Raw genomic sequence first — 23,520 nt, forward strand, 5'->3', positions numbered from 1 at the left:
TTTTTTCAGACACACTTCTGTTTATAAATGGCAGGTAAAGTGTTAATCAACGAGGCACAGATGTTCACAGCGTGAAACAGGCGTGTGTGGTGGATGGTTATAAGCACTACAAGGTGTGTAGATGGTTTTGTTTGGTGTTTGTATAGTGCTAGGACAATGAGGTCTTTGTCCACCACGTAGGCTCCTAAATGCTACAGTAATACAAATAAATCGCACTAATAGTAATAATAATTATACACCATGGGTTTAAGTAGCTTATTGAGCTGCTGGACACTCTATCCATTCAGTCACCATTCTTCAAGACATCTAAGAACCATTTATAAATGGAGCCGTATTATAAATTTGTTCTGCCTTGTGAATTCTCAGATTTGTCGAACTAAATGTTTCTCACATTTCTCCAGTTAAATAGACACGTGTCGTTCAGCCAGGAGTTACTGGGTGGAGGAGGGAATTGCTGGGGAGATTCTCTGGGCTGCGTTAGGCAGGAGAACATAAGAATGGCCATACTGGGTCAGACCAATGGTCTATGTTGCCCAGTGTCCTGTCTTCCAACAGTGGCAGGTGCCAGATGCTTCAGAGGGAATGAACAGAACAGGGCAACTTACTGAGTGATCCATCCCCTGTCGTCCAGTCACAGCTTCTGTCAGTCAGAGGTTTGGGGATACCCAGAGCATGGAGTTGCATCTCTAACCATCTTGGCTAATAGCCATTGGAGGGTGGACTGGGTGGTTATGATGGGCCCTGCTGGCCTTAAATTAATTCTTGGTTGGCAGATCATGCTAACAGTGATTGCTATAGAAGTGTACACAACTCACAAACTGGGCTACATTGGCGAGTTAAAGGGGGTTCCAAAGAGGATGGATCTAGACTGTTCTCAGTGATAGCAGATGACAGAACAAGGAGTAATGGTCTCAAGTTGCAGTGGGGGAGGTTTAGGTTGGATATTAGGAAACACTATTTCACTAGGAGGGTGGTGAAGCACCGGAATGGGTTACCTAGGGAGGTGGTGGAATCGCCTTCCTTAGAGGTTTTTAAGGTCAGGCTTGACAAAGCCCTGGCTGGGATGATTTAGTTGGGGATTGGTCCTGCTTTGAGCAGGGGGTTGGACTAGATGACCTCCTGAGGTCCCTTCCAACCCTGATATTCTATGATTCTAACCCTGGCAGCCTATCTCCATCCATGTTCATCTCTCTGCCCCATGTATACTCATCTCTTGGAGAATCCACCCCATTCCTAGGGGAGCTGTTCCAATGGTTAATTCCCCTCCCAGGTAAACATTGTCTGTGGCCAAAAAGGCTAGTGCAGTCCTTGGATGCATAAACAAGGGAATCTCTAATAGAAGCAGAGAGGTTATTTTATCTCTGTATTTGTCATTGGTCCAACCGCTCTTAGAATTCTGTGTCCAGTTCTGGTGTCCACAATCCAAGCAGGATGCTTAAAAATTGGAGAGGGGTTCAGAGAAGAGCCGCAAGAATAATTAAAGGATTAGGAAACCTGCCTTATAATGAGAGACTCCAGAAACTCAATCAATTTAATTTAATAAAGAGAAGGTTAAGGGGTGACTTGACCACAGTCTATAAGTATCTACACGGGGACAGAGAAAGGTCTAACACAATCCAATGGTTGGAAGTTGAAGCTTAGACAAATTCAGGCTGGAAGTAAGGGGTACATTTTTAACGTTGAGAGTAATGAACCACTGGAACAATTTACTAAAGGGTCGTGGTGGATTCTCCATCTCTGACAGTTTTAAAATCAAGTTTAGATGTTTTCCTAAAAGCTCTGCCCGAGGAATGATTTGGGGGCAGGTCTCTGACCTGTGTTATACAGGAAGTCAGACTAGATGATCACAACGGTCTCTCGTGGCCTTGGAATCTATGAAGTTATACAGCCAAGGATCTTGATACTGGGTGAAGTTCTCTGGCCTGGGTTACACAGGAGGCCGACTGGATGGGCACAATGGGCTCTTCTGGTCTTGACATCCACAGGCGAAGTCCTGGCCCCATTGTGGCCCATGGAATCATGGATTCCAAGGCTAGAAGGGACCACTGTGATTATCTAGTCTGTTCTGCTGTATCACACAGGCCAGAGAACTTCCCTGAGTTAATTCCTGTTTGAACTAGGCCGGATCTTTTAGAAAAACCTCCACACTTGCTTTAAAACTTGTCATGCAGAATCCGCCACAACCCTTGGTAGGTTGTCCCTATGGTTGATTACTCTCACTGTTAAAAATGCATGCCTCATAAACCCAGCACATCCTGGATTTCAGCCCATGATACCTCTCCTAGCCTGCGTGTTGTGCTGGGACACTGGCTCCCAGCCAGCTCCATCTCTAGAGGGTGGGTTGGGAGACGGTTTTTCAGCCCAGTGAGTGGTGATCTGTTTCCATGTCATTCCAGCTGGTGACGAGGCGCAGAGCGGGAACAAGGAGGGGAGTCCTGGCCCGGAGGACGGGGCGCTGTCAGGAGGGTCCGAGTGGGAGTTGTCCCCCAGCCCCGACCGGGAGTGGCCACCGATGACGCTCCCCACTGCCAACTCAGGGAAACCCTACAACTGTGCCGACTGCGGCAAAGCCTTCACCTGGCCCTCACACCTGGTGCAGCACCGGCGCATGCACACGGGTGAGCGCCCTTACCGCTGTGCCGACTGCGGCAAAGGCTTTGCCGACAGCTCGTCCCTAGTTAAGCACGGCCGGACCCACACAGGAGAGCGCCCCTACACCTGCCCCCAGTGTGGCAAAGGCTTTGTGGACAGCTCGTCACTCACCAAGCATGCCCGTACCCACACAGGCGAGCGCCCCTACTGTTGCCCCAGCTGTGGGCGCGGCTTCGCCGACAGCTCCCGGCTGGCCCAGCACCGACGCACCCATGCTGGGGAGCGACCTTACTGCTGCCCCGACTGTGGGAGGGCATTCGGCCGTCGGGCACACCTGATCGAGCACAGGTACACCCACACTGGCGAGAAACCCCACCGCTGCCACCAGTGTGGCAAAGGGTTCAGCCAGAGCTCCAACCTGACGCAGCACCAGAAGACCCACCTGGCGGAGAAGCCTTTCATCTGCCCACAGTGCGGGAAGGGGTTCTGTCTGCGCTCCCAGTTGGCCAAGCACCAGCGGGTGCACAGCCCTGACAACCCCCATCGCTGTCCCCAGTGCCACAAGGGCTTTGTGGACCGCTCCCCGCTCCTCAAGCACCTGAGGATCCACACCGGGGAGCGGCCCTTCCGGTGCACTGAGTGTGGGAAGACTTTCAGCATGAGTTCACACCTCACACAGCATCAGCGAGTCCACACTGGTGAGAAACCCCACCACTGCCACCAATGCGGCAAGGCATTTGCCCAGAGCTCCAACCTGACGCAGCACCTGCGCACCCATACTGGGGAGCGCCCATACAAGTGCCCCAAATGTGGCCGGGCCTTCAGTGATAGCTCCAGCTTCTTGAGGCACCAGCGGCTGCACAGTGGGGAGCGGCCCTACCGCTGCCACCAGTGTGGCAAGGGCTTCGCTGATGGCAAGGTGCTGCGCAAGCACCAACTGACCCATAGCGGTGAGCGGCCCTTTGCCTGTGGGCAGTGTGGCCGCGCCTTTGCCCAGAGCTCCAACCTGGTGCAACACCAGGCCATCCACACCAGCGAGCGGCCCCACCGCTGCCACCAATGTGGGAAAGGGTTCTGCTTTCCCTCGCAGCTGGCGCAGCACCGGAAGCTCCATGCCACTATTATTGTGGTGGACGATGGTGATAACGAACTCCCCTCCCCACCTGCCAACTAAGCCCCTCCATTCCCCGGCTGCCCTGGGTGGGGATTGAACCCGGGACTCCTCTGTTGCTTGAGTTACTGGGCCAAGAGGGTGATACAGACTTGTAATCCTTTATCCAGCCACTAGAGAGGGACAGGGAGCAGGTTTAGAGCTAGCGCTGATCAAGGGACAGAAAGAAAAACAGTTTCACTACGTCAATTTGGTTCTGGAACAAGACACTTTTTTTCTTTTAATCGAAATTGTTGGTGATATTTTTCCCCCCCAAAGTCATGTGACTATAGGAAAATCTCTGCTTTAAAAAGAAATCATTTTCTGATCCTCGTGGTTGGGGAGAAAAGCTGGGGAAATTACTCCAAATGGCTCAGAATCGTGACTAAACAGACCCTTACATTTATGATTTTCAACCTCTCATGATGTTTTTAAGCCATGATTATTCCGGGGGCTGGCTCGTGATTTCTGAATGCTTAGAGTGGCCATGCTGCTGGGGTTAAATTTTGGAGATATTTGTGAACCCACTCCAATCCCAATGGAGTTGGTGGAATTTGTTCATGTGTCTCACAGTTGTGAAGGGTTTAGGAACCCACCAGAGGCTGAATTTATAGCCAGGATTTTAAGGCTCAGGTGTAATTCATTGGCTTAATGCCTGTGGCCATGTCTCCCTCTAGTGCACAGCCCTGGCTACTACAACACCCACTGCTCACTCACAGCTGGGGGAGTTACCCCTTTAGCTCAGGGTAGCATGGCATCATGCATTGGGGTTGGGATTGAGGCTAACGGATGAGAGCTGGCCAGGAAATGATTTGTTTGTCCCCATGAAATTTTTTAATGAAAACATGGTTGGGAAAAATGTGTTTCCTTGAAATTTTTCATCTAAACTTTTGTGGAAAATGTTCGGGGTTTTTGTCAACAAACCTAAAGCTGAGAAAATTTGGGGTTCCCAAAACCCAAACAGTTTCCAGGTATTTTTCAATGAACCCCACCAACTTTTCCATGCAATGGAAATTTCTAGGGGAAAAAAAAAGTTTTGTCAACCACAACAACAACAAAAGACTAGGGGGACAGGACGACGACATTTCCCACCTAAAAGCCTTTGGATGGCCAGCATTTGATCAGCTTTGGAAGAGAGTCATGTGCCCAAATTCCTTCAGATCCTGTAATAATCACCTTTGGGGGCTGAGAACCCATGGGTTGGATATACAAGAATAAACAACACATCACAATGGAATTGGCTCCTTGCTTTTCAAGCCTTTTTGGAAGTGTCACACTATTGCTCCTATTTGATTGAAACCTCCCTGGTTTTATATATGTAATATGAAAAGTAACATTTTCCTCCATTCTTTTCCCAAAACTTTTGTGTGTTTATTTTTTTAGAAAACCAACACTTAAAAATAGTACTTAGGGAAGATTAGAAATAACAACCTACACTTTTTGTTTTATTTGTTAAAACACAAAACAAAAAATAAAAACCAAGGAAAGGTTTTTTTTCACCAGGCAAAAAACGTTAACTATAGGATTCTAACAACAGTATCACAAATTAAGGGATAGCCATTAATAACCTTAACTCCGCCCTTCAGGAAGTGTTTTGTTAAAGACTGGGCTACTGTTGTTAGGACTCTACCACTTGGATTTGGATGTTAGGAGTTAGACTTCCCAGCTGGGATTTTTCAAAGGAGTTGAAGAGAATTTGGTTTCTAAATTCAATGGGATTAAATTAATTAGAGTGAATTGACATTTTGTAAGCAAAACATATTCCTGGCAAAAAATGAAGTTTAGTGAAAAATGGAGTTTTTCCTCATGAAAATGTTATTTTCAACAAAAAATTTTGACTGGTGATTACAAAATGCACATTTCTGTTTAATTTCAAATTGGATTTTTTTGCTTTGCTCTCCTCTCATCAAACACACTTGTTGTCTCACTTCTACTTTCACCCATCATTTGCAGTGAGGAAAAAAAGAGGGGAGAAAATAACCCCAAATTTAAAACTTTTTTTTTAAATCCAGACCGAAATTGTGATTTGAAAATAAAATGTTTCTTCCTTTCTTTCTTTCTCAAAAATATTTTAACCAGTTCTAGATCAGATTTCCTGAGGGGCTTTCAAGATCTTTTGTATGCTGGAAATCTGCCCCGATTCAGGACATCAGCTGCACCAATAGAAGTAATGATTTCCATAGTCTTCCCTAGGGATTTACATTGGGACAGGTACATGACGAGCAGCTGGAATCAGCAGAGATCCCAATTTAGACAATGTTTGGGTTAAACTCTTCTTTCCTGAATCTTCCGTATTTATTAGGCGCCACTTTAGAGACACCTATGAACCTCTTCTCAGATGCATCCAGCACCTGGCTGCTTCTTGTGAAGTGTTGATAGAAGCCGTAATTGCTATGATCCTTTCAGGATTGGACCTCTGTGGCCTAAAAGGTGACCCAGTTTGGGACATCTTTAAAAGGGCCTGATTCTGAATAAAGTGTTGAGCACTTTTCCTCCCAAAATCAGGCCCCCTTTAAGGTATTGAGCTGGGGCGCACACAGCCTTAAAATCTCTAGTCACTTCTGAAAATCTTGGCAGAAGGGATTAAGTCCAAACATCATAGAATATCAGGGTTGGAAGGGACCTCAGGAGGTCATCTAGTCCAAGCCCCTGCTCAAAGCAAGACTAATCCCCAGACAGATTTTTGCCCCACATCCCTAAATGGCCCCCTCAAGGATTGAATTCACAACCCTGGGTTTAGTAGGCCAATGCTCAAACCACTGAGCTAGCCCTCCTCCCTATCTGGGGTATTTGTTCACTTTTAGCTACAGGATTCTAACAACACCATCAGAAATGGAGGGATGTGCACTCATGACCTTAACTCTGCCCTGGAGGATGAATTTTGCTTTTAACTCAAGGACTCTACAATGATGCAGCAAATTAAGGGATATTTGTGATTAACCTTACCTGTGCCCGTCATGGGTTATATTTATCTGTGGGTTTAGCAACAACTGCTAGCATCTGATGTAGGGTTGCCAATCTTCCTGGATTGTCCTGGAGTCTCCAGGAATTAAAGATTCATCTTTAATTAAAGATTATGTCATGTGATGATACCTCCAGGAATATGTTCAACCAAAATTGGCAACCTTAATCTCATGAGGAGGTGAGACTTGGACATTACCACGCTGCATTTGGAGACCTTAATGTGTTCTACTTGCCAAACCCTCTTCCAAACTTTTTTTCCTTTGTAACATCTTTTTCAGTCCCTCCTTCATTTGCACCTGGCCATAAATCCTCTCTGTTTCAGTTACTCGTGTGTTTCTTTTTTCTCTTTATTCCATTGATTAGACTTGCCGTTTCAATAAGCAGTTCCCTGCATTTTAGTCCTGGTTCTGGGTCAAGTTTTTATTTGTTTCTTTCTTTCTTTGGTGGTTTTTGTTATTGTTTAACAATTTTAACTCAGACATCTTTTCTCCAAACTGCTGCTCGGTCATTTGATTTCCCAAAAGAACAAAAAAGGTGTGAACAGTCTGATTCACAATCCCTTCAATGCTCAACTCAGCAGGTTTCATTCCCAGGCCAGTGTCTTGCCGCTAGACCACGCTGTCAAAGCTACTGAGAGAATGTGGCGGTGGTGAGGGGGGCAGAGTCAGAACTCTTGGGTTCTATTCCCAGTCTAGGGATGGGAGTAAGCGGTACAGGAATGTCTGTGCAGTTGTGATCCATACAGTGAGCTGTCAGATGCAGTGAATTCTCAGGCATCTCCAGCTCAGGTTCCCAACACATCATAACTGATCTCCTGGGTCTGACGTGTGGGCAGCTTGTCCCCTCCCCCTAGCAGCATCCTGGCATTCATCCAGACTGGATTCAGCTGCTCCCTCCAACCTCAGAACAAACAGATCCTTCCCCCATTGGAATGGGGCTCAGACCCAGATCTCCCCCACAGCTGTTCAGAGTGAATGTGCCAGAGCTATGTGCCAGCCAGACCCCACCCGCACCCCAGAGACCCCCGGAGCTAGCTCCCCACCACATCTATAACACTGCCTTCCTGCTATGCTGACACTGTTTCCCTGAAAGAGCAAACCCCCACAAATGCTCCCGGTCACAGCTCCCATTTCAGGAGCAGACCCCATCTACATTGATCCAATTATTCCCAGCTCTGGGAAGGAAATGGGGTTTAGTGAGTTAGAAGGGGGATTGGAAAGGGGGAGTCAGGACTCCTGGTTTCTATCCCCAGCTCTGCGAAGGAAGTGGGGTCTAGTGGGTTAGAGTTGGAGGGAGATAGTGTAGTCACTCACACCTCCCCAGAGTACTGGATATTCCAGTACTTTCAGGAACGGTGTGCGCCCTCCCTGCCAGCATGACTTGGGGGGAAATTCCTTCCTGACCACAAATTTGGTGAGCAGTTATACCTCGATCTTCAATTGGGTTCTGTTCTCTCTGAGCTTTGTGACTCTTTCATTACAGAAGAGCCAAGTGCAGGGGCTCAGGAGCGGCCAGCCCCCCTCTGGCCCAGGGGGCTCTGGGATTGAGGGCTTTGGTTTGGAGCGCAGGGTCCTTCCAGATTTCAGAGCTAACCCTCGAGAAAGCCAAGGTCTGCTGAGTCTGCAGGCAGTGCCGCCAGCCACAGAGACTCCAGGGGGAGTGCAGTTTAGGAGAACGTGACATAAAGTGCAACTAGGATGAGCATGGCTCAGTAGGCAGCTCCGGGGCTCAGTGTGTCGGCCGACCCCAGGTTTAACCTGGTAACAACAAAAACACAACAACGGGCTGTGGGCTTTTGTTTTTAATATAAACAAACCTGCTGCGTAGTCCAGCCTCAAGTGGCATTGGCTCGGGGTGGGAGGTGGCATAGACCCCTGGGCGAACTGCAGCATTGAGGGCAGGTCCAGCCTGCCTGATGCTGGTTTATACAGCAAAGAAGGGCCGCTCTCTTAGAGTGGGATTGCCCCCTCTGAGTTTGTTGCCATGGCGCAGCCCTGTGAGAAGCAGACCGGAGCCAGGGGCCAACATTGGCCCTATCTTCCTTGGGATAATCCACCGTGGAGAGCTCTGCCCCAGCAGGCCTGGCCTAAATTGGTGGTAATAGTGGGAGGAGCGTTTAGGAGACGGCGCTTCCTACTGGACGGAGAGTTCAGCACCAAGGCGGGGAAGAGAGGACTGGTGCGGCAAGATGCAGGAACCACCTTCCCTGGTGAGCTCTGATCTGAGACATCCGATCCTGCTCCATGGGGTGCTGCTTGGATCAGGGCTGCAGAGAATCCAGCCACCAGCCACTTGGTCCTGCCTTGTGCCCTGACCATCTCAGTTTACACCTGCCATGGCCCCAGCCCCAACCAACCCCCCGCCCCCGGCCTTCAGCTCCACCTAGGCCTACACCCCCAGTGACCCTAGCTTTGTCCTGCCTGTCCCAGCAAGGGAGTATCTCCACACTCAGTAACCACCAGCCCCTGGTGGTGAGTCCTCTGGTGCCTGGCCAGGTTGGAGCTGACCCGGAAGGTGCGGCCGCAGTCCTGGCACTGGTAGGGCCGCTCCCCGGTGTGGATTCTCTGGTGCCGGATGAAGTTGGAGCTGCCGGCGAAGGCGCGGCCACACTCCAGGCAGTGGTAGGGGCGCTCCCCAGTGTGGGTGCGGCAGTGCTCAGCGAAGGCAGTGCTCTGCCCAAATCTCTTGCCACAATCGGGGCAGTGGTGGGGCTTCTCACCGGCGTGGCTCCGGCGGTGCCGGGCCAGGGAGGAGACACTGGCGAAGACTGCCCCACACTCAGCACACTTGTAGGGTCGCTCCCCTGTGTGGCTCCGCACGTGCTTGACTAACGCAGCCCGGAGCCGGAAGCACCGGCCACACTCGGGGCAGCCGTGAGGTCGCTCGCCACGGTGGATTAGCTGGTGCCGGCTGAGGTGGGTGGCGCGGGTGAAGCCCTGGCTGCACTGGTGGCAGCGGTAGGGGCGCTCCCCGGTGTGGGTGCGCTGGTGCTCCACCAGTAGGGAGCTGCGGTCAAAGCTGCGCCCACACTGGGCACATGAGAACGGCCGCTCCCCCGAGTGGCTGCGCCGATGAATGGTCAGGAGTGAGTGGCTAGCAAAGCCTTTCCCACATTGGTGGCAGTAGTGGGATCTCTCCCCTACGGCATGTGTTCTTCGGTGCCTGGCCAGCCCCGCGCTCCCTGTGAAGCTCTCCCCACACTCGGGGCAGCACCAGGGCCCCTCGCCCGCTGCATGGAGGCTCTGGTGCCGGCAGAGGTTGGAGCTCTGAGTGAAGCATTTCCCACACTGGGTGCAGCAGAAGGGACGCTCCCCCGTGTGGACCCGCTGGTGCTTCGTGAGGTTCGACCTGCGGCTGAAGCCCTTCCCGCACATGGGGCAGGCGATGGGGCTTGGGGTGCCACCCACTGACCTGTCGCTCATGCCACTCTTCACGCAAATGGAACCCGGAGGTCCGGGATCCTGCTGCCCTTCCACCCAGCCATCGCCCCCCTTGGGTCTACAGGACACATTCCCTTTGCATCTGGCTGCTTCCCTTTCATGCTGCAAAGTCTCTTCCTTGCTTCTACGCGGGATCTCGGCACCTGGAAGATGAGCCAGATGGGAGTCATTGCTGCACTGACGCCCAGAGGAGGTGCCAGGGGGCGGATCAGGAGTGGCCTGTAATAATCTATGGCCACTCTAGATGTTTGTCTGCCTTACTGCAGCATCTATCGGGTCAGTTCCATATCCTGGCAGTCAGGAACCGTGGCTGGACAATAGCCCAGGTCAGAGCTCTTGAGATGCACACCCAGGACTAGCTACCTCTGCCCTCCCACCGCTGGTGGGCCAGACCCACCTTCCTAGGGCTGAGATCCAGATCCTCAAAGGTACTTCAAACTCCTAACTTCCACTGAAATCAATGGGAACCTTTGAGGATCTGTGTCTGAATCACCCCCGCCCCCATGAAGGGGGGAGGGGACAGTCAGAGACCGAGAGGGAGCGGGTGGTTAAAGAGACGCACACTTCCTGAAAGACTGGTTTTGCATGTTGGTTAAGGGGGAGAAACTGCCTCCCTGGATCTCCAGAGCTGGGGGTGTCTCAAGGAAGCTAAGCCTGCCTAGCATGGAAGATGAGGGAGTTAGCTACCCTCTCCTCTTTATTCACCTGCTGGAGTGCCAGGAGTGAAATCAAAGGGTGGTCCCTCACAGATGGTCTCCGAGTACCCTCACCTTCTTGGGTGCCTCTTGGCATCTCCTGTTCCTTGGAGCACTGGGGGTCTGGGACTTGCAGCTCTTCCCATCGCTCCATATGGGACACGAGGTCGGGTTTGGGAACGGGGACGCCTGCCCCTGGAACAGCAGAGAGGAGGCATCGGAGATTATCACAGCACTGAGAACTTCTTACTGTCACTAGCAACAGTAGCACCTAGAAATCCCAGCAGAGATCAGGGCTCCATTGTGCCAGGGACCCGCACAAGCACCCAACGACCGAGTTTGGGGCTCTGTTGCCCGGGGTGCTGTACGGGCACGCAGAGGAAGACACTCCCTGCCCTGAACAGCTTACTGCGGTCTACTCTAAATAGACAAAGTGCAGGAGTACGAACGGAGGCCCAAAGAGGAAAGGTGATTTGTTCAAGGTCTATAGCAGAACCGTGAATCGAACCCAGGAGTTGGGAGTCCTTGCCCAGCACTCAGCCAATGCCTGTGACACAAGTTCAGTCCAATAAAAGTAGGGCTGTCAATTAATTGCAGTCAACGCAAGCAATTAACGGAAAACAAATTAACTAGATTAAAAAATAGCCACGATTAATCACAGTTTTAATCGCACTGTTAAACAATTATAGAATACAAATTTAAATGTATTATAAATGTTTCTGGATTTTTTCTATATTTTCAAATATATTGATTTCAATTACAACACAGAATACAAAGTGTACAGTGCTCACTTTATATTAGTATTTTTGATTACAAATATTTGCACTGTAAAAAAGATAAACAGAAGAAATGGTATTTTTCAGTTCACCTCATACAAGTACTATAGCACAATCTCTTTATTGTGAAAGTGCAACTTACAAATGTAGAATTATTATTATTAGAACCTACAAGTCGAAGCATGAAGAGGCATACTAATGTTTAGCATATCTGGCACATAAATACCTTGCAGCGCCAGCTACAACAGAACCATGCGAACGCCTGTTCTCACTTTCAGGTGACATTGTAATTAAGAAGCGGGCAGCATTATGTCCTGTCAATGTAAACAAACTTGTTTGTCTGAGCGATTGGCTGAACAAGAAATAGGACTGAGTGGACTTGTAGGCTCTGAAGTTTTACATTGTTTTGTTTTTGAGTGCAGTTTATGTAAAAAAATAATTCAACATTTGTAAATTGCACTTTCACAATAAAGAGGTTGCACCACGGTACTTGTATGAGGTGAACTGAAAAATAATATTAAGTGAGCACTATGAGCACTCTACACTTTGTATTCTGCGTTGTAATTGAAATCAGTATGTTTGAAAATGTAGAAAAACATCCCAAAATATTTATAATAAATTTAAATTGATATTCTATTATTGTTTAACACTGCGATTAAAACTGTGATTAATCGTGACTATTTTTTAAATCTCGTGATTAATTGTAATTATTTTGTTAATCATTTGACAACCCCAGATAAAAGATCTTACCTCACCCACTTTGTCTCTCTGATATCCTAGGACCAACACAGCTACATTGCATATCACAAGAGACATAATGTCCTCCTAAATTGGCATTACTTGGGCACAGGATGCCCAGGGCATTGCTAATGGGTAGGGCATCTGATTTTAGATTTTAGCTGATAAACACCCACAATACACCCCAATACAAAGAAAAGAAATCAAACATTGGAAGGGTTATAAGGGCTTGTCTAGACGGAGCAGTAATGTGCACCACAGGAGTATGATTTCTCAAATGAACGAATGTGTTGAGCATTAATTGGGCCACAGGGATCCTGCTGGTGCGCATTAGAAGCTCCCTAGTGTGCTCTAACGTAGTGCTGTTTGAAACAGTGCTAAGTAAAAGCACACAAGGGTCCATAGCAAATAGATTACTCATTACACTATATACAAAGAGAAATCCAAAAACCGGGGGGTTTCAGGGCTATCTACACAGAACTCAAAAATTGTTAAAAATAACACCCGAAAAACTGAAGTTAGTGAACCCCAAAAGCAGAAGCCCCACTAACAGGTCACTGAGGGCCCTCAGTGCCAGCCCAGCTGCTGTTCCCACCATGTGGGCATCTAGAGGAGTTGGGTGAGTCCCAGCTCCAGCTCCCACACCACAAACTAACTCACCCTTGGTAGACTGTGTGGCCAGGGAACAGGTGGCTCCCTGGAGAGGGAGTCATTGCTCCACCAGACACCAGGCCCCCTCCTTCATGCCTTCTCCACAGCTGGGCTGCCCCTACGCTTCCTCCCCACAGCCTAAGTCAGCCCACACCCGGGATCATCGCTGGCACAGCCACTCCCTCTGGGCAGGGCAGAGCCTCGCTTGCAGCACAAACCCCGGGGCTACCGGGGAGGGTGTCTCCGGTCCCAGCCGCGGTTCGGCTCCGATCCCACCCGGCCCTGCGGCCGCTTCCTCCAGGCAGCGATTTCCTGCCTCTGCTGCTGTTTCCCTCCCTCCCTCCCTCCCGTGGCCGCCTCTCCCCGCGCCCTTACTCACCGCCGGGCCGGGGCGATCCCCCGAGGCTGCAGACTGGGGCTCGCCCTGCGCGCACACACTGGCGGGGAGGGGAGCGGGGCTCGGGACCCAGGTGTCCGGGGCTGGCACAGGAAGGTCCCTCCGCTATCCCGTCCCCCTCCCTGCTTCAGGCGCCACTCCAGGAGCTTGGTGTCTTTAACCCCTTCATGCCCCGGCTCGCCGGGGAACGGAGATGTAAAGTAGGAGGGAGACTCTGGTGGGAGGATTTGAACCAGGGGCAGGGGGCACAGAGGCGCCAGGGTGGTACTAAGTCAGAGGCAGCCCATGGGTTATGGCTGGCACAGCTGGGAATAAAACCCAGCCCCCCTGCTCTAACCAACTAGACTCCACTCCCCCCCTCCGCAAAGAGAACCCAGGAGTCCTGAGTTCCATTCCCCTCCTCACCCACTAGACCTCATTTTCTCCCAGAGCCAGGAATCGCCTGGTCAGCTGAGACAGGGTCTGCCCTGACATGGGGGGTCTGATGGGAAGCGCGGGGTGTGTGTGTGTGTGGGGGGGGACATTGCTTGATCTCCCAGGAGACACAGTGTCAGCACAGCAGGAAGGCACAGGGTTATAGACAGACAGGGAGCGGGCTCTGGGGGAAGGGGAATGGGTCTGGCTGGCAAATAGCTCTGGCACATTTACTCTGAAAGGCAGAGGGTGGATGTGGGTGAGATATGGGTCTGAGCCCCAGTCTAATGGAGGAAGGGTCTGTTTGGGCCTAGGTTGGATAGGAGTGGCTGAGTCTAGTTTGGAGGGAGGGGGCAGCCCCAGGATGCCGCTGGGGAGGGGATAGGCTGCCCCATCTGTCCAGCTTTGGGTGACCCCTTAAGCTCACACCCCACATGGCTGAGTGCACAGGGATTGGGATCCAGATTTGGATCCCGCTGTTAACACTGGATAAGCCAAGGAAGGGCCACAAGAACAGGGCAGGGGTAGCTCACCCGTCCGGCTGCCCCTCTGTTCCCCTCCCTCCTACACCCAGGAAAGGGAGCAGACAGAGCCAGGGATGTGGCTTCCACCATCATCTTTATTAGTGAGCAGAGTGTTCACACAGGGCAGGGACAAGCCCCATCTGGAGTCAGCTGCACAGGTCCCCAAAGACAGCAACACCACCAGAGCCAGCACTGCTGGGGGAGGGGGGGGGGGTTGTCATGCTGTGGTGGAGAGGGAGAGCTCAGTGGGAGGAGCCGTGAAGATCAGGCCAGGGGCATGTGATGCCCACACAGGGGGAGGGGGTTCAGTGGCAGGAGCTGTGGGGGCCATGCTGAGCTGGGAACTCTGTATAGGCTGGGATGGGAAGAGCTGTGCAGGCCGTACCGGGTGGGGGGGGGGGGGAAGCGGGTGGCTCCATGGAGGCCACACCAGGGTTGAGGGGGAGGGGGTCTCAGTCGTCAGAACCATCGGGGCTGCCATGGCCGGGGGACTCGAGAGGGCGGCTCAGGAACACCTCCTCATAGGAGCAGGGGGAAGTGAAGGCCTGGGCAGGGGTCAGCCCCAGTGCACGCCCCCCAGCTCCGCCCCCTCCGCGGTCCCGCTCCTCCTCCTCTTGGGCGCGGCGGCGGAAAGACTGGAAGTCAGTGGCTGCGCAGTTGTCGGGCAGCCCCTGGGGCACCTGCCCATCCCCAGGACGACACACCTCGAAGCGCACCCAGCGGTAGGCCCCACACTTGCGGGCCCCGGGGCAGCTCTGGATCAGGTTGTGCACGGCTGGGTGCGAGAAGCCAAAGAAATCAGCCCCGGCTGCCTCCAGCTCAGGGTAGGGCCGCCCCCGGGCAGCACTGATGGCCGCCAGCAGCTGGGCGTGGCAGGTGTCAGCTGTGGTGCCCGCCAGGGCACTGCCCGGCTCATCCTCAGGCACAATCTCAAAGCGGGGACCCACTCCGCCATCTTTGATCTGGCAGGTGTAGAGGCAGCGCTGGTCAGGGCGCCGCATGCTGGCGTAGACCCGTGTGCTGCAGAAACCCACTGGGTAGATGGCTCCCTCATCGTGGAAGCCTGCCCGGTCGGCCACAATCTCACCCAGGCTGTAGACCGTCAGCCCACCCAGCGCGATGGGGAAAACAGGCCGACCCGAGGGGTCCAGCGGCACTGGCTGCACCAGCCGCCGCACCCCCCTGTCTGGTGCTGCCCGCCGCTTGGCTGCACGCCCATTCTCCTTGCCCTTCTTGGGCCGCTTCCCCGCAGGCGCTGGCTCATCTGGGCCAGGTGTCGGTGCCACGCCGTACCCTGCTGAGATGCCCCCCAATGGCACCGCCGGGCTCTCCTCCTCGGCTGACAGTGCCTGCAGCTGCAGCAGCTTGGTGAAGAGGAATCGACGCTCCTCTCTCGCCCGCAGGAATTTCTCCTCCAGCCGGGCAATCTCATCGCACAGGGCTGCATTCTCGAACACCATGGCCTTGGCCGCCCGGCGCAGCCGGCTGTACTTCAGCCGGTACTTCTCATTCTGGCTCTTCCTTGACACCTTCTTCATCCTCGGCTCACCACGCCTGGAGGGATAGCCACCTTCAGACCTGCTGGATCAGAGAGCCCGGGCACCATCACCTCTATGGGCACACACAGACGCACACATTCATAGATTCACTCTCACATGGACACTCACACAAAGATCGCAGTTTCCCATCCATTCCCAGAGCTCCCTCCATTGGCTCTGTCCCCGCAAAGGCCGCTGGACTCTGCAGAACAGCGCATTTCATAAACGTTAAGGCCAGAAGAAAGGCCCATTTTGCCCCTCCATCCCAGCCCCCCCTAACAATTCCTGCATCCTGGCTGAGTTACCGACGTTGCGATTTCAGATGTTTATTGCTTTGTATGATCTGTGCTCTCTCATGCGCTATATGATTAAGTAAAAGAACATTAAGGTATTAGGCTTGGTGCAAAGTGTCTCTCTATGAGTGGTATCAGTATAATGACAGCTGTATAATTACAGAGCTACACCAGTAAATTTTGCTGTGTAGACAAGCCCTTAGTCTCTCGCTCTAAGGCAGGTTTTCCAGATCTCAAATCGTCCTTGTAGCTCCTCTTTGAACCCTTAGCAACTTGGCAACATCTTGTTTGAAGTGTGCACACCAGAACTGGACAGAGTCTCCAGTAACAGTCTTACTAATGCCATATACAGAGGTAAACACCCCCCCCACACACTTCTCCTTGCTACTCAGACAGCCAGGGACTCAGCTACACCTTCCCACCAGCAGCTCAGGTTCAGCAGGTTTCAACCATGACCCCTAAGCCCTTCCCAGCGCTTCTCCTTTCCAGGATACAGCCCCTCATCTATTAAGTGTAGGCTACCTCCTCTGTCCTAGATGTGTAACCATGCATGTGGCCGTGTTAAGACACACACTCAATAGGCTGCTCTGGGTGGCTCTGTATAACTGACCTGCCCTTAGCGCTATTTACCGAATCGCTGGGGGAGACAGTCTGGCCTAGATGATGCAGGAGGTTGGGCTGGATGGGCTCAGTGGCCTTGAGCATCTATGACAGGGGTCGGCAACCTTTCAGAAGTGGTGTGCCGAGTCTTCATTTATTCACTCTAATATAAGGTTTTGTGTGCCAGTCATACAATTTAACGTTTTTAAAAGGTCTCTTTCTAGAAGTCTATAATATATAACTAAACTATTGTTGTATGTAAAGTAAATAAGGTTTTTAAAATGTTTAAGAAGCTTCATTTAAAATTAAATTAAAATGCAGAGCCCCCCGGACTGGTGGCCAGGACCTGGGCAGTGTGAGTGCCACTGAAAATCAGCTTGCGTGCCGCATGCCATAGGTTGCCTACCCCTGATCTATGAAGAAGGTATGTGGCTGGGCCCCTTCACTCACAAGCCACTACTGCTGCTGTCTGATTGGCTCTGAGCAGGAGACTGGCTGGCTCAGGGGTGTGGGAGACTATTGGACATGGGGTCTGGGGCGGGGAGGCGGCTCCTGGCTGGATCAGGGATGTGGGGAATTGGACACGGAGCCTTTTCTTCGGGGGGAATCTCTGATCCAGCCCCAAGGGGACTAGCTGGCTCGGGGGTACCGCTAATATGGTTGGGTTGGGGACCCTGCAGGGCTCAGTGCACAACCCCCATCCCCACCCCGTGATGCCCCGGAGCTGGCTGAGTGGGGGTGTCTCTCTCTGCCCCCCCGGCTCCGATCCCCACCTCGCTCTGCCGCTTCCTCCAGCCAGCGATTTCCTGCCTCTGCTGCTGCCTCCCTCCCGCCCCGGGGCCGCCACTCACCGCGACTCTGGGTCTCCCCGGCGCCCCCACTCACCGCCGGGCCGGGGCGATTCCCCCGGGGCCGCGCTGCAGACGGGGCCGCTCCTTGTGCACGCCCGGGCCGGGAGCCGGCTCAGGAGCGGGGCCCCAGGTGCCTGGGGTTGGCACAGGAAGGTCCCTCTGTTATTCCGGTCCCTCCCAGCGCTGTGAAGTGGAGGATTTGGCTCCTCGGTTTTTAACCCCTTTCTCCCGGACTCGAGAGGGTCAGGATGGTGCAGGTGCAGGGTCGTGCGGATTAGAGTTGGAGTTGGGGATAGGCGGGTTAGGTTTGGGGTTGGGTGATGCAAATCGGGTGATGCAGATGAGGGAGCTGGGTTTAGCATTGTGCAGAATAGGTTTGGAGTTAGATCTGAGCAGATAACGGATGGGTTCAGGTTCTGCAGGTTAGGGCTATATAGATTATGGGTGGAGTTGTGCACATTAGGGTTTGGGTTCTGCATGTTAGCCTAGTGACCCGGTTTTTATTCCATTTAACTCCTTCTGTGTTGATTTTGCATTGAGCTCGGTTTTTAATCAGAACACGGTGCTGCACCCAGTCAAAGACCCTGTAGAAGTCAAGTCTATTATATCCACACAATCAGCTAAAACTGCCAGCTTGTTTTAAAATTATAGCAAGTTTGTGGAGATGGTCAAAATATAAATTAAAAAAAAATAGTTCCGTTCAGAAGAAATTTTGAAGTTGTTTTCATTCCAAAGTTTCAAGAGATGTTTTTCATTTTTCATAAAATTAATCAAAACATTGTAAACATAGTTATAGACATTTTTCATTTACAGTAAACAAGTTTCTAATATTTCAATAGTCATCTATAGCATTATATTTTTGATAAAACATTCAATTAAAACATGTCACAATGTTTGGTAAAAAAAAATGACATGCAAAATATCAAATTTTTAGTGTGCGAAAGATTTCGTTTTCAGAAAAAAGGCCATTTTCCAGCAACATTTTCTGTTGACATTGAGTCATAAGCATTCGAGATAATTTTCTTCCATGCCATGTTCTGTGCCATCAGGCGGTCACTCTCTCTTTCTCTCCCCCATACATGTTCTGTGCCTTCAGGTGGGCCCCCTCTCCCTGCACATGTTCTGTGCCATCAGGTGGTCTCTCCCACTGTGTGCTGCCGCCGCTGATGTGCCAGGAGGTTGCCGTTGCGGGTGAATCCCCTCCCACACTGGGCACAGTGGTAGGGCCGCTCCCCGGTGTGGACCCTGCGGTGGGCCAGGAGGTTGGAGCTGAGGCTGAAGCTCTGGCCACATTGGTGGTAGCGGTAGGGTCGCTCCCCAGTGTGCGTGCGCTGGTGGGACAGCAGGTCGGCGCTCTGCCCAAAGCTCTTGGGGCACTGGGCGCACAGGTAGGGCCGCTCCCCAGTGTGGGTCCTGCAGTGGCTGATGAGGTCGGAGCGCCGGCTGAAGCACCTCCCACACTCCCCGCACGGATAGGGCCGCTCCCCGGTGTGGCTGCGCTGATGCGCCAGGAGATTGTAGCGGCGGCCGAACCTCTTGCCACACTGGGCACAGCGGTAAGGCCGATCCTCAGAGTGGCTGCGCTGGTGGACCAGCAAGTCTGAGCTGCGACCAAATCCTTTGCCGCACTCAGCACAGCTGTAGGGCCGGTCATTTGTGTGCAGGCTGCGGCGGTGCGTGGCCAGGGTGGAGCCCAGGCTGAAGCACTGCCCGCAGTCGGCACAGGTGTAGGGGCGTTCCCCTGTGTGCAGCTGCCGGTGCTTGGCAAGGGTGGAGCTGTGGCTGAAGCACTGCCCGCATTCCCCACACTGGTAGGGGCGCTCCCCTGTGTGCGTGCGCTGGTGGGTCAGCAGGTTGAAATTGCGACCAAACCTCTTCCCACACTCAGGGCACTTGTAGGGGCGCTCCCCAGTGTGGACTCGCCAGTGCCGGGCCAGCCCTGAGCTGACACTGAAGCCCTTTCCACACTGGTGGCAGCGGTGGGGTTTTTCGCCTGTGTGAATTCTCTGGTGGGTAATGAGGTCTGAACTCTGGGTGAAGCCCTTCCCACAGTCAGAACATTTGTAGGGCCTCTGCCCTGTGTGGACCCGCTGGTGCTGAAGGAGGTGGGAGCTCCAGCTGAACGCCTTCCCGCAGTCAGGGCAGCAATGGGGTTTCTGCCGCAGCTGGGTTCTTTCCTGGGCCCTATGTTCTGAGCTCCCACTGGGGCCTCTCCCTGGCTCAGCCCATGTGGCTGGATCCTCCCCTTGCTGGGTGCCATCCTGGACATTTAAACTTCCCCTGACAGCATCAGGATCGCCATCTGCCTGCTCTTCCAACCCACTGCGATCCTCGCGAGCTTCTCCCTGCCCAGGACTCTGGTGTTCATCAGCTTCAGAGATTCCTGAGGCAGTCCCATCCAGATCCATTGTCTCATCACCTCCCTGCTGCCGATTCCTCCTCGTCCTCGCTCTTAAATCTCAGCTCCTGCTGGGACGAGAAAGAATCTGGATGTGAGTCAGTCCCTCCGCTGGGCAATGGTGGGGGACACAAGGGAGATCCTCGGAATGGGGAATGGCCAAGGCGGTGAAATGAATCATTGTTGGATCGATCAAATAATCTCCTGCTGGAAACCCCTCAAGTGGCCAGGGGCGGGGGAGAGAGGACGACCACGCCCCCTCCAAACACCCAGGGGAAAGGCAGCTGAGCGGGGGAGCAGCTGCCAGACTTCCAGTGATGCCTGCCACAGTTGCTGGGTACAGTCCCAGCCTGGCTGAGAGGGGGGCAGAGCTGGGGAAGTTCACGGCAGCTCTGTGGGATCCCAGCTGTTTCACGGCACTCACAAATACTTTGAGCTGGTTTCATTTTTTGTACCTCTCCTCTGTGCTGCTGTCTCTAGGGAAATAGATATCTAGGCCTGAAAGCTCATTGTACCCTTCCAGCCTGGCCTCCTATCTCCCCCAGCCATTCCTGCCTCTGGCCCAGTGACTCCTGACTTTGAGAAAGAGATGCCGCATCTCCGTTTTAACAGACTTCCAGTGATGGAGAATCCACCCCGTGCCCAGACCCTAGAAATCCAGGACACGTAGCTCTTCCCTTCCCTCTGTCTGGGGAACCACGTCAGATTTGCTGTTGGGAATCCTGCTCAGCATGAGGGAAAGAATCAAGGTGAGTTCAGGGCTTGTTAGGTGTTTCAGGGAATGTGCCAGGGACATGGAATCAAACATGGGGAGCTAGAGGCCGGCTGGGGTTGGGTACGCGCCCTGAGGGAGGTACAGCTCAGCCAGGAGTTACTGGGCGAAATTCTCTGGCTTGAGTTAGGCAGGAGGCCTGACAGCATGGGCACAATGGGTCCTGTTGGCCTTGAAATCTATGAAATATGTGCTGTTCTGCAGACGCCAACAGTCTGTCCAACGGACGGAGCTAATGGAGGGAGCCCTGGGAATGGCGGGAAACTATCATCTCTGCCTGTGTGGGTGGGGGAGTGCCTGAGGGTGTCTGTATAAGTTTGTATGTCAGACAGTGCACGTGTATGACTCGTGCCTCTGCGTGAATGTGTCAGCGTACGTATGTGTGCATGAGCATGTGTGTGTCACAGTGCATGTGAGTGTGCTAAGGTCCATCAGCGTCTTGGCCCGTGTCGATGTTACAGCAGCGAGTGGGTCAGGACGTGTCTGCATGTCAGCGCGAGTGTGTGTATGTGTCATTGTGTGAGCGTGTCTGTGCGGAGTGTCAGTGTGTGCATGTGTGTCAGGGGTGGCGAAATGCCAGGGGAGATGGTGGTAGCAGATTCCCTCTCTCCACTTGTTTCTCCCCTTTCAGTCTCTCTCTCCCTGCCCCTCCCCAGGGCCATGAGCTCTGCCTCCCTCGGGCAGCCACTCTGGGGTCTCACAGAGTCAGGCACTCTGCACAGAGCCCCATCCCCTGCTCTCTCTATCACCCGGTCTCAGGAGCTAATGTTGGCAGAGCCCTGGGGGCTAGGTCCAGCCAGAGACGGTCCCTACTGCAGCTGGGAAGCTGGGCATCAGATCCCACTAGGGAACAGCAGCCAATCATCAGCCCAGCTCCAGTCTGGATGCAGCAGCAGCCTCTGTTCCGGAAGCTCAGTCCGCCCTGGTAAGCTGAGCAGAGAGAGCAGACTCCTGTCCCTTGGCCATAACCAGGGCCCTCTAGTGGCTGCAGCCACTGGATCCTTTCCAGACACAGAGCACAGTCAGATCTAGCCAGACCCCTTCCCTTCTTCCTAACACCAGGGTCAGAGCCCCAGGGAGCAAAGGCTTAGAAAACAGGCGTTACAGTGATAGACTCAAGGAACTTGATCTATTTCATTTAACAAAGAGAAAATGGAGGGGTGACTTGATCCTAGGGTGACCAGATAGCAAGTGTGGAAAATCAGGATGGGTAGGGTGACCAGATGAGAGAAAGAAAATATCGGGACACATGGGGGCAGGGGGGGGGGGGTGCCCACCGGCGGAACAACAACAACAAAAAAACCTGGCACTGCCGGCAGATATCGGGACAAATTGACAAACCCCAAAATATCGGGATGTCTGGTCACCCTAGGGACGGGGGTGGGGGGGTAATAGGAGCCTATATAAGAAAAAGCCCCAAATATTGGGACTGTCCCTAAAAAATCAGGACATCTGGTCACCCTACTTGATCCCAATCTAGATTTGTACCTACAGGGGGAACAAACAAAGGGCTCTTCAATCTAGCAGAGGAAGGTATAACATGATCCAACGGGACAAATTCAGACTGGAGATAAAGTGAACGTTTTTAACAGGGAGAATAATTAACCACTGGAACAACTCACCCAGGGTTGCGGTGGATTCTCTATCACTGACCATTTTTAAATCAAGACGGGATGTTTGTTCTACAAGCTCTGCTCTAGGAATGATTTGGGGCAGGTCTCTGGCCTGTGCTATACAGGAGGTCTGACGAGATGACCACAATGGTCCCGTCTGGCCTTGGAATCTATGAATTGAAGACCTCGTCTACATTAGAAAGTTGTCCGGCTTTAACACCGCTGGTATAGCTAACGTGGTACCACTTCCTCCCCCCGAGTGTGGATGCAGTGATATCAGTATAAAGATGCTAATAGCCGTATAGCTGTTCCAATCATAGAACTGGAAGGGACCTTGAGAGTTCATCAAGTCCAGTCCAATACAGGAAGACGAATGACTATACTGGTAAACACCCCATTTATACCAGTGTAGCTGCATCCACACTGGAGTTTTTACCTGTATACCTATTTCAGAAAAAAAAAAAAATCACATCTCTAACCAAAGTAGTTATACTGGTAAAACTTTGAAGTGTAGACCAGGTCTTAGGTATTTATCTGGACCCCATCACCAGAGGTGGATTAAGATTTATTGGGGCCCCTGGGCACAAAGAACATTGGGGTCCCCAACATCCCCCCTGCCATAGGGCCCCAAACCCTGCTCCTCCCCTTCCCCCAAGGCGCTGCCCCCTGGCCTGGCCAGAAGCCAGGGCTAGGGTAAGAGCTACCCAGGAAGCCTGGGGCACTGTGGGGAGCCCTGGACCCTCTATCTGTCCTGGGCAACGCATCCTGGGGGACAGGGACATGGGCTGGGAGCTGCTCTTGCTTCTTGGGCACATCGGTCTCCCACCCAGGGCAGGTGGAGGGCATGGTCTCCCCACAGCTCCCTGGGCGACTTTTACCACAGCCTAGGAGGGCATGGAGGAACATTTGGGTAATTGTGAGTGCAGTGGGGCCCAGGTCAGCCCGCATGGGGGTGGGGTGGGGTGGGGTGGGGTGGGGAAGGAAGGAATTCCACTCATCCTTGCTCTGCCCCCAGGTCTTCTCTGGCCCCACTCCAGCCGTGCCCCCAGCCCCAGCCTCACCTCCAGCATCACTCCCAGCCACGGCCCCACTCCTGGCCCCTGACCACAGCCTA

The 23,520-nt window shown here is 52.6% G+C and overlaps 2 protein-coding genes across 2 annotated transcripts in view; both read right to left on the reverse strand.

Moving 5' to 3' along the window:
• LOC135877941 (zinc finger protein 208-like) overlaps window positions 1–23,520 on the reverse strand; it is a 77,990-nt gene that overhangs the window by 41,152 nt on the left and 13,318 nt on the right. Inside the window, exons 4-6 of the mRNA XM_065403463.1 lie at window positions 18,851–19,693; window positions 9,956–10,096; window positions 9,153–9,868 (exon numbers count right to left, since the gene is read on the reverse strand). Coding sequence (XP_065259535.1) covers window positions 9,153–9,868; window positions 9,956–10,096; window positions 18,851–19,693 — 1,700 coding nt within the window. The remainder of the gene's footprint in view (window positions 1–9,152; window positions 9,869–9,955; window positions 10,097–18,850; window positions 19,694–23,520) is intronic.
• TBRG1 (transforming growth factor beta regulator 1) lies at window positions 14,794–15,879 on the reverse strand. Its single transcript, XM_065402784.1, has one exon. It carries the CDS (start codon window positions 15,877–15,879, stop codon window positions 14,794–14,796), a length of 1,086 nt encoding a protein of 361 aa, XP_065258856.1.

The sequence above is a fragment of the Emys orbicularis genome, chromosome 4, assembly GCF_028017835.1.
Source record: "Emys orbicularis isolate rEmyOrb1 chromosome 4, rEmyOrb1.hap1, whole genome shotgun sequence".
Taxonomy (NCBI): Eukaryota; Metazoa; Chordata; order Testudines; family Emydidae; genus Emys; species Emys orbicularis.

Coding starts and splice junctions, on each gene's coding strand:
- TBRG1 (XM_065402784.1), bottom strand. CDS start 15,879: ATGAAGAAGGTGTCAAGGAAGAGCCAGAATGAGAAGTACCGGCTGAAG.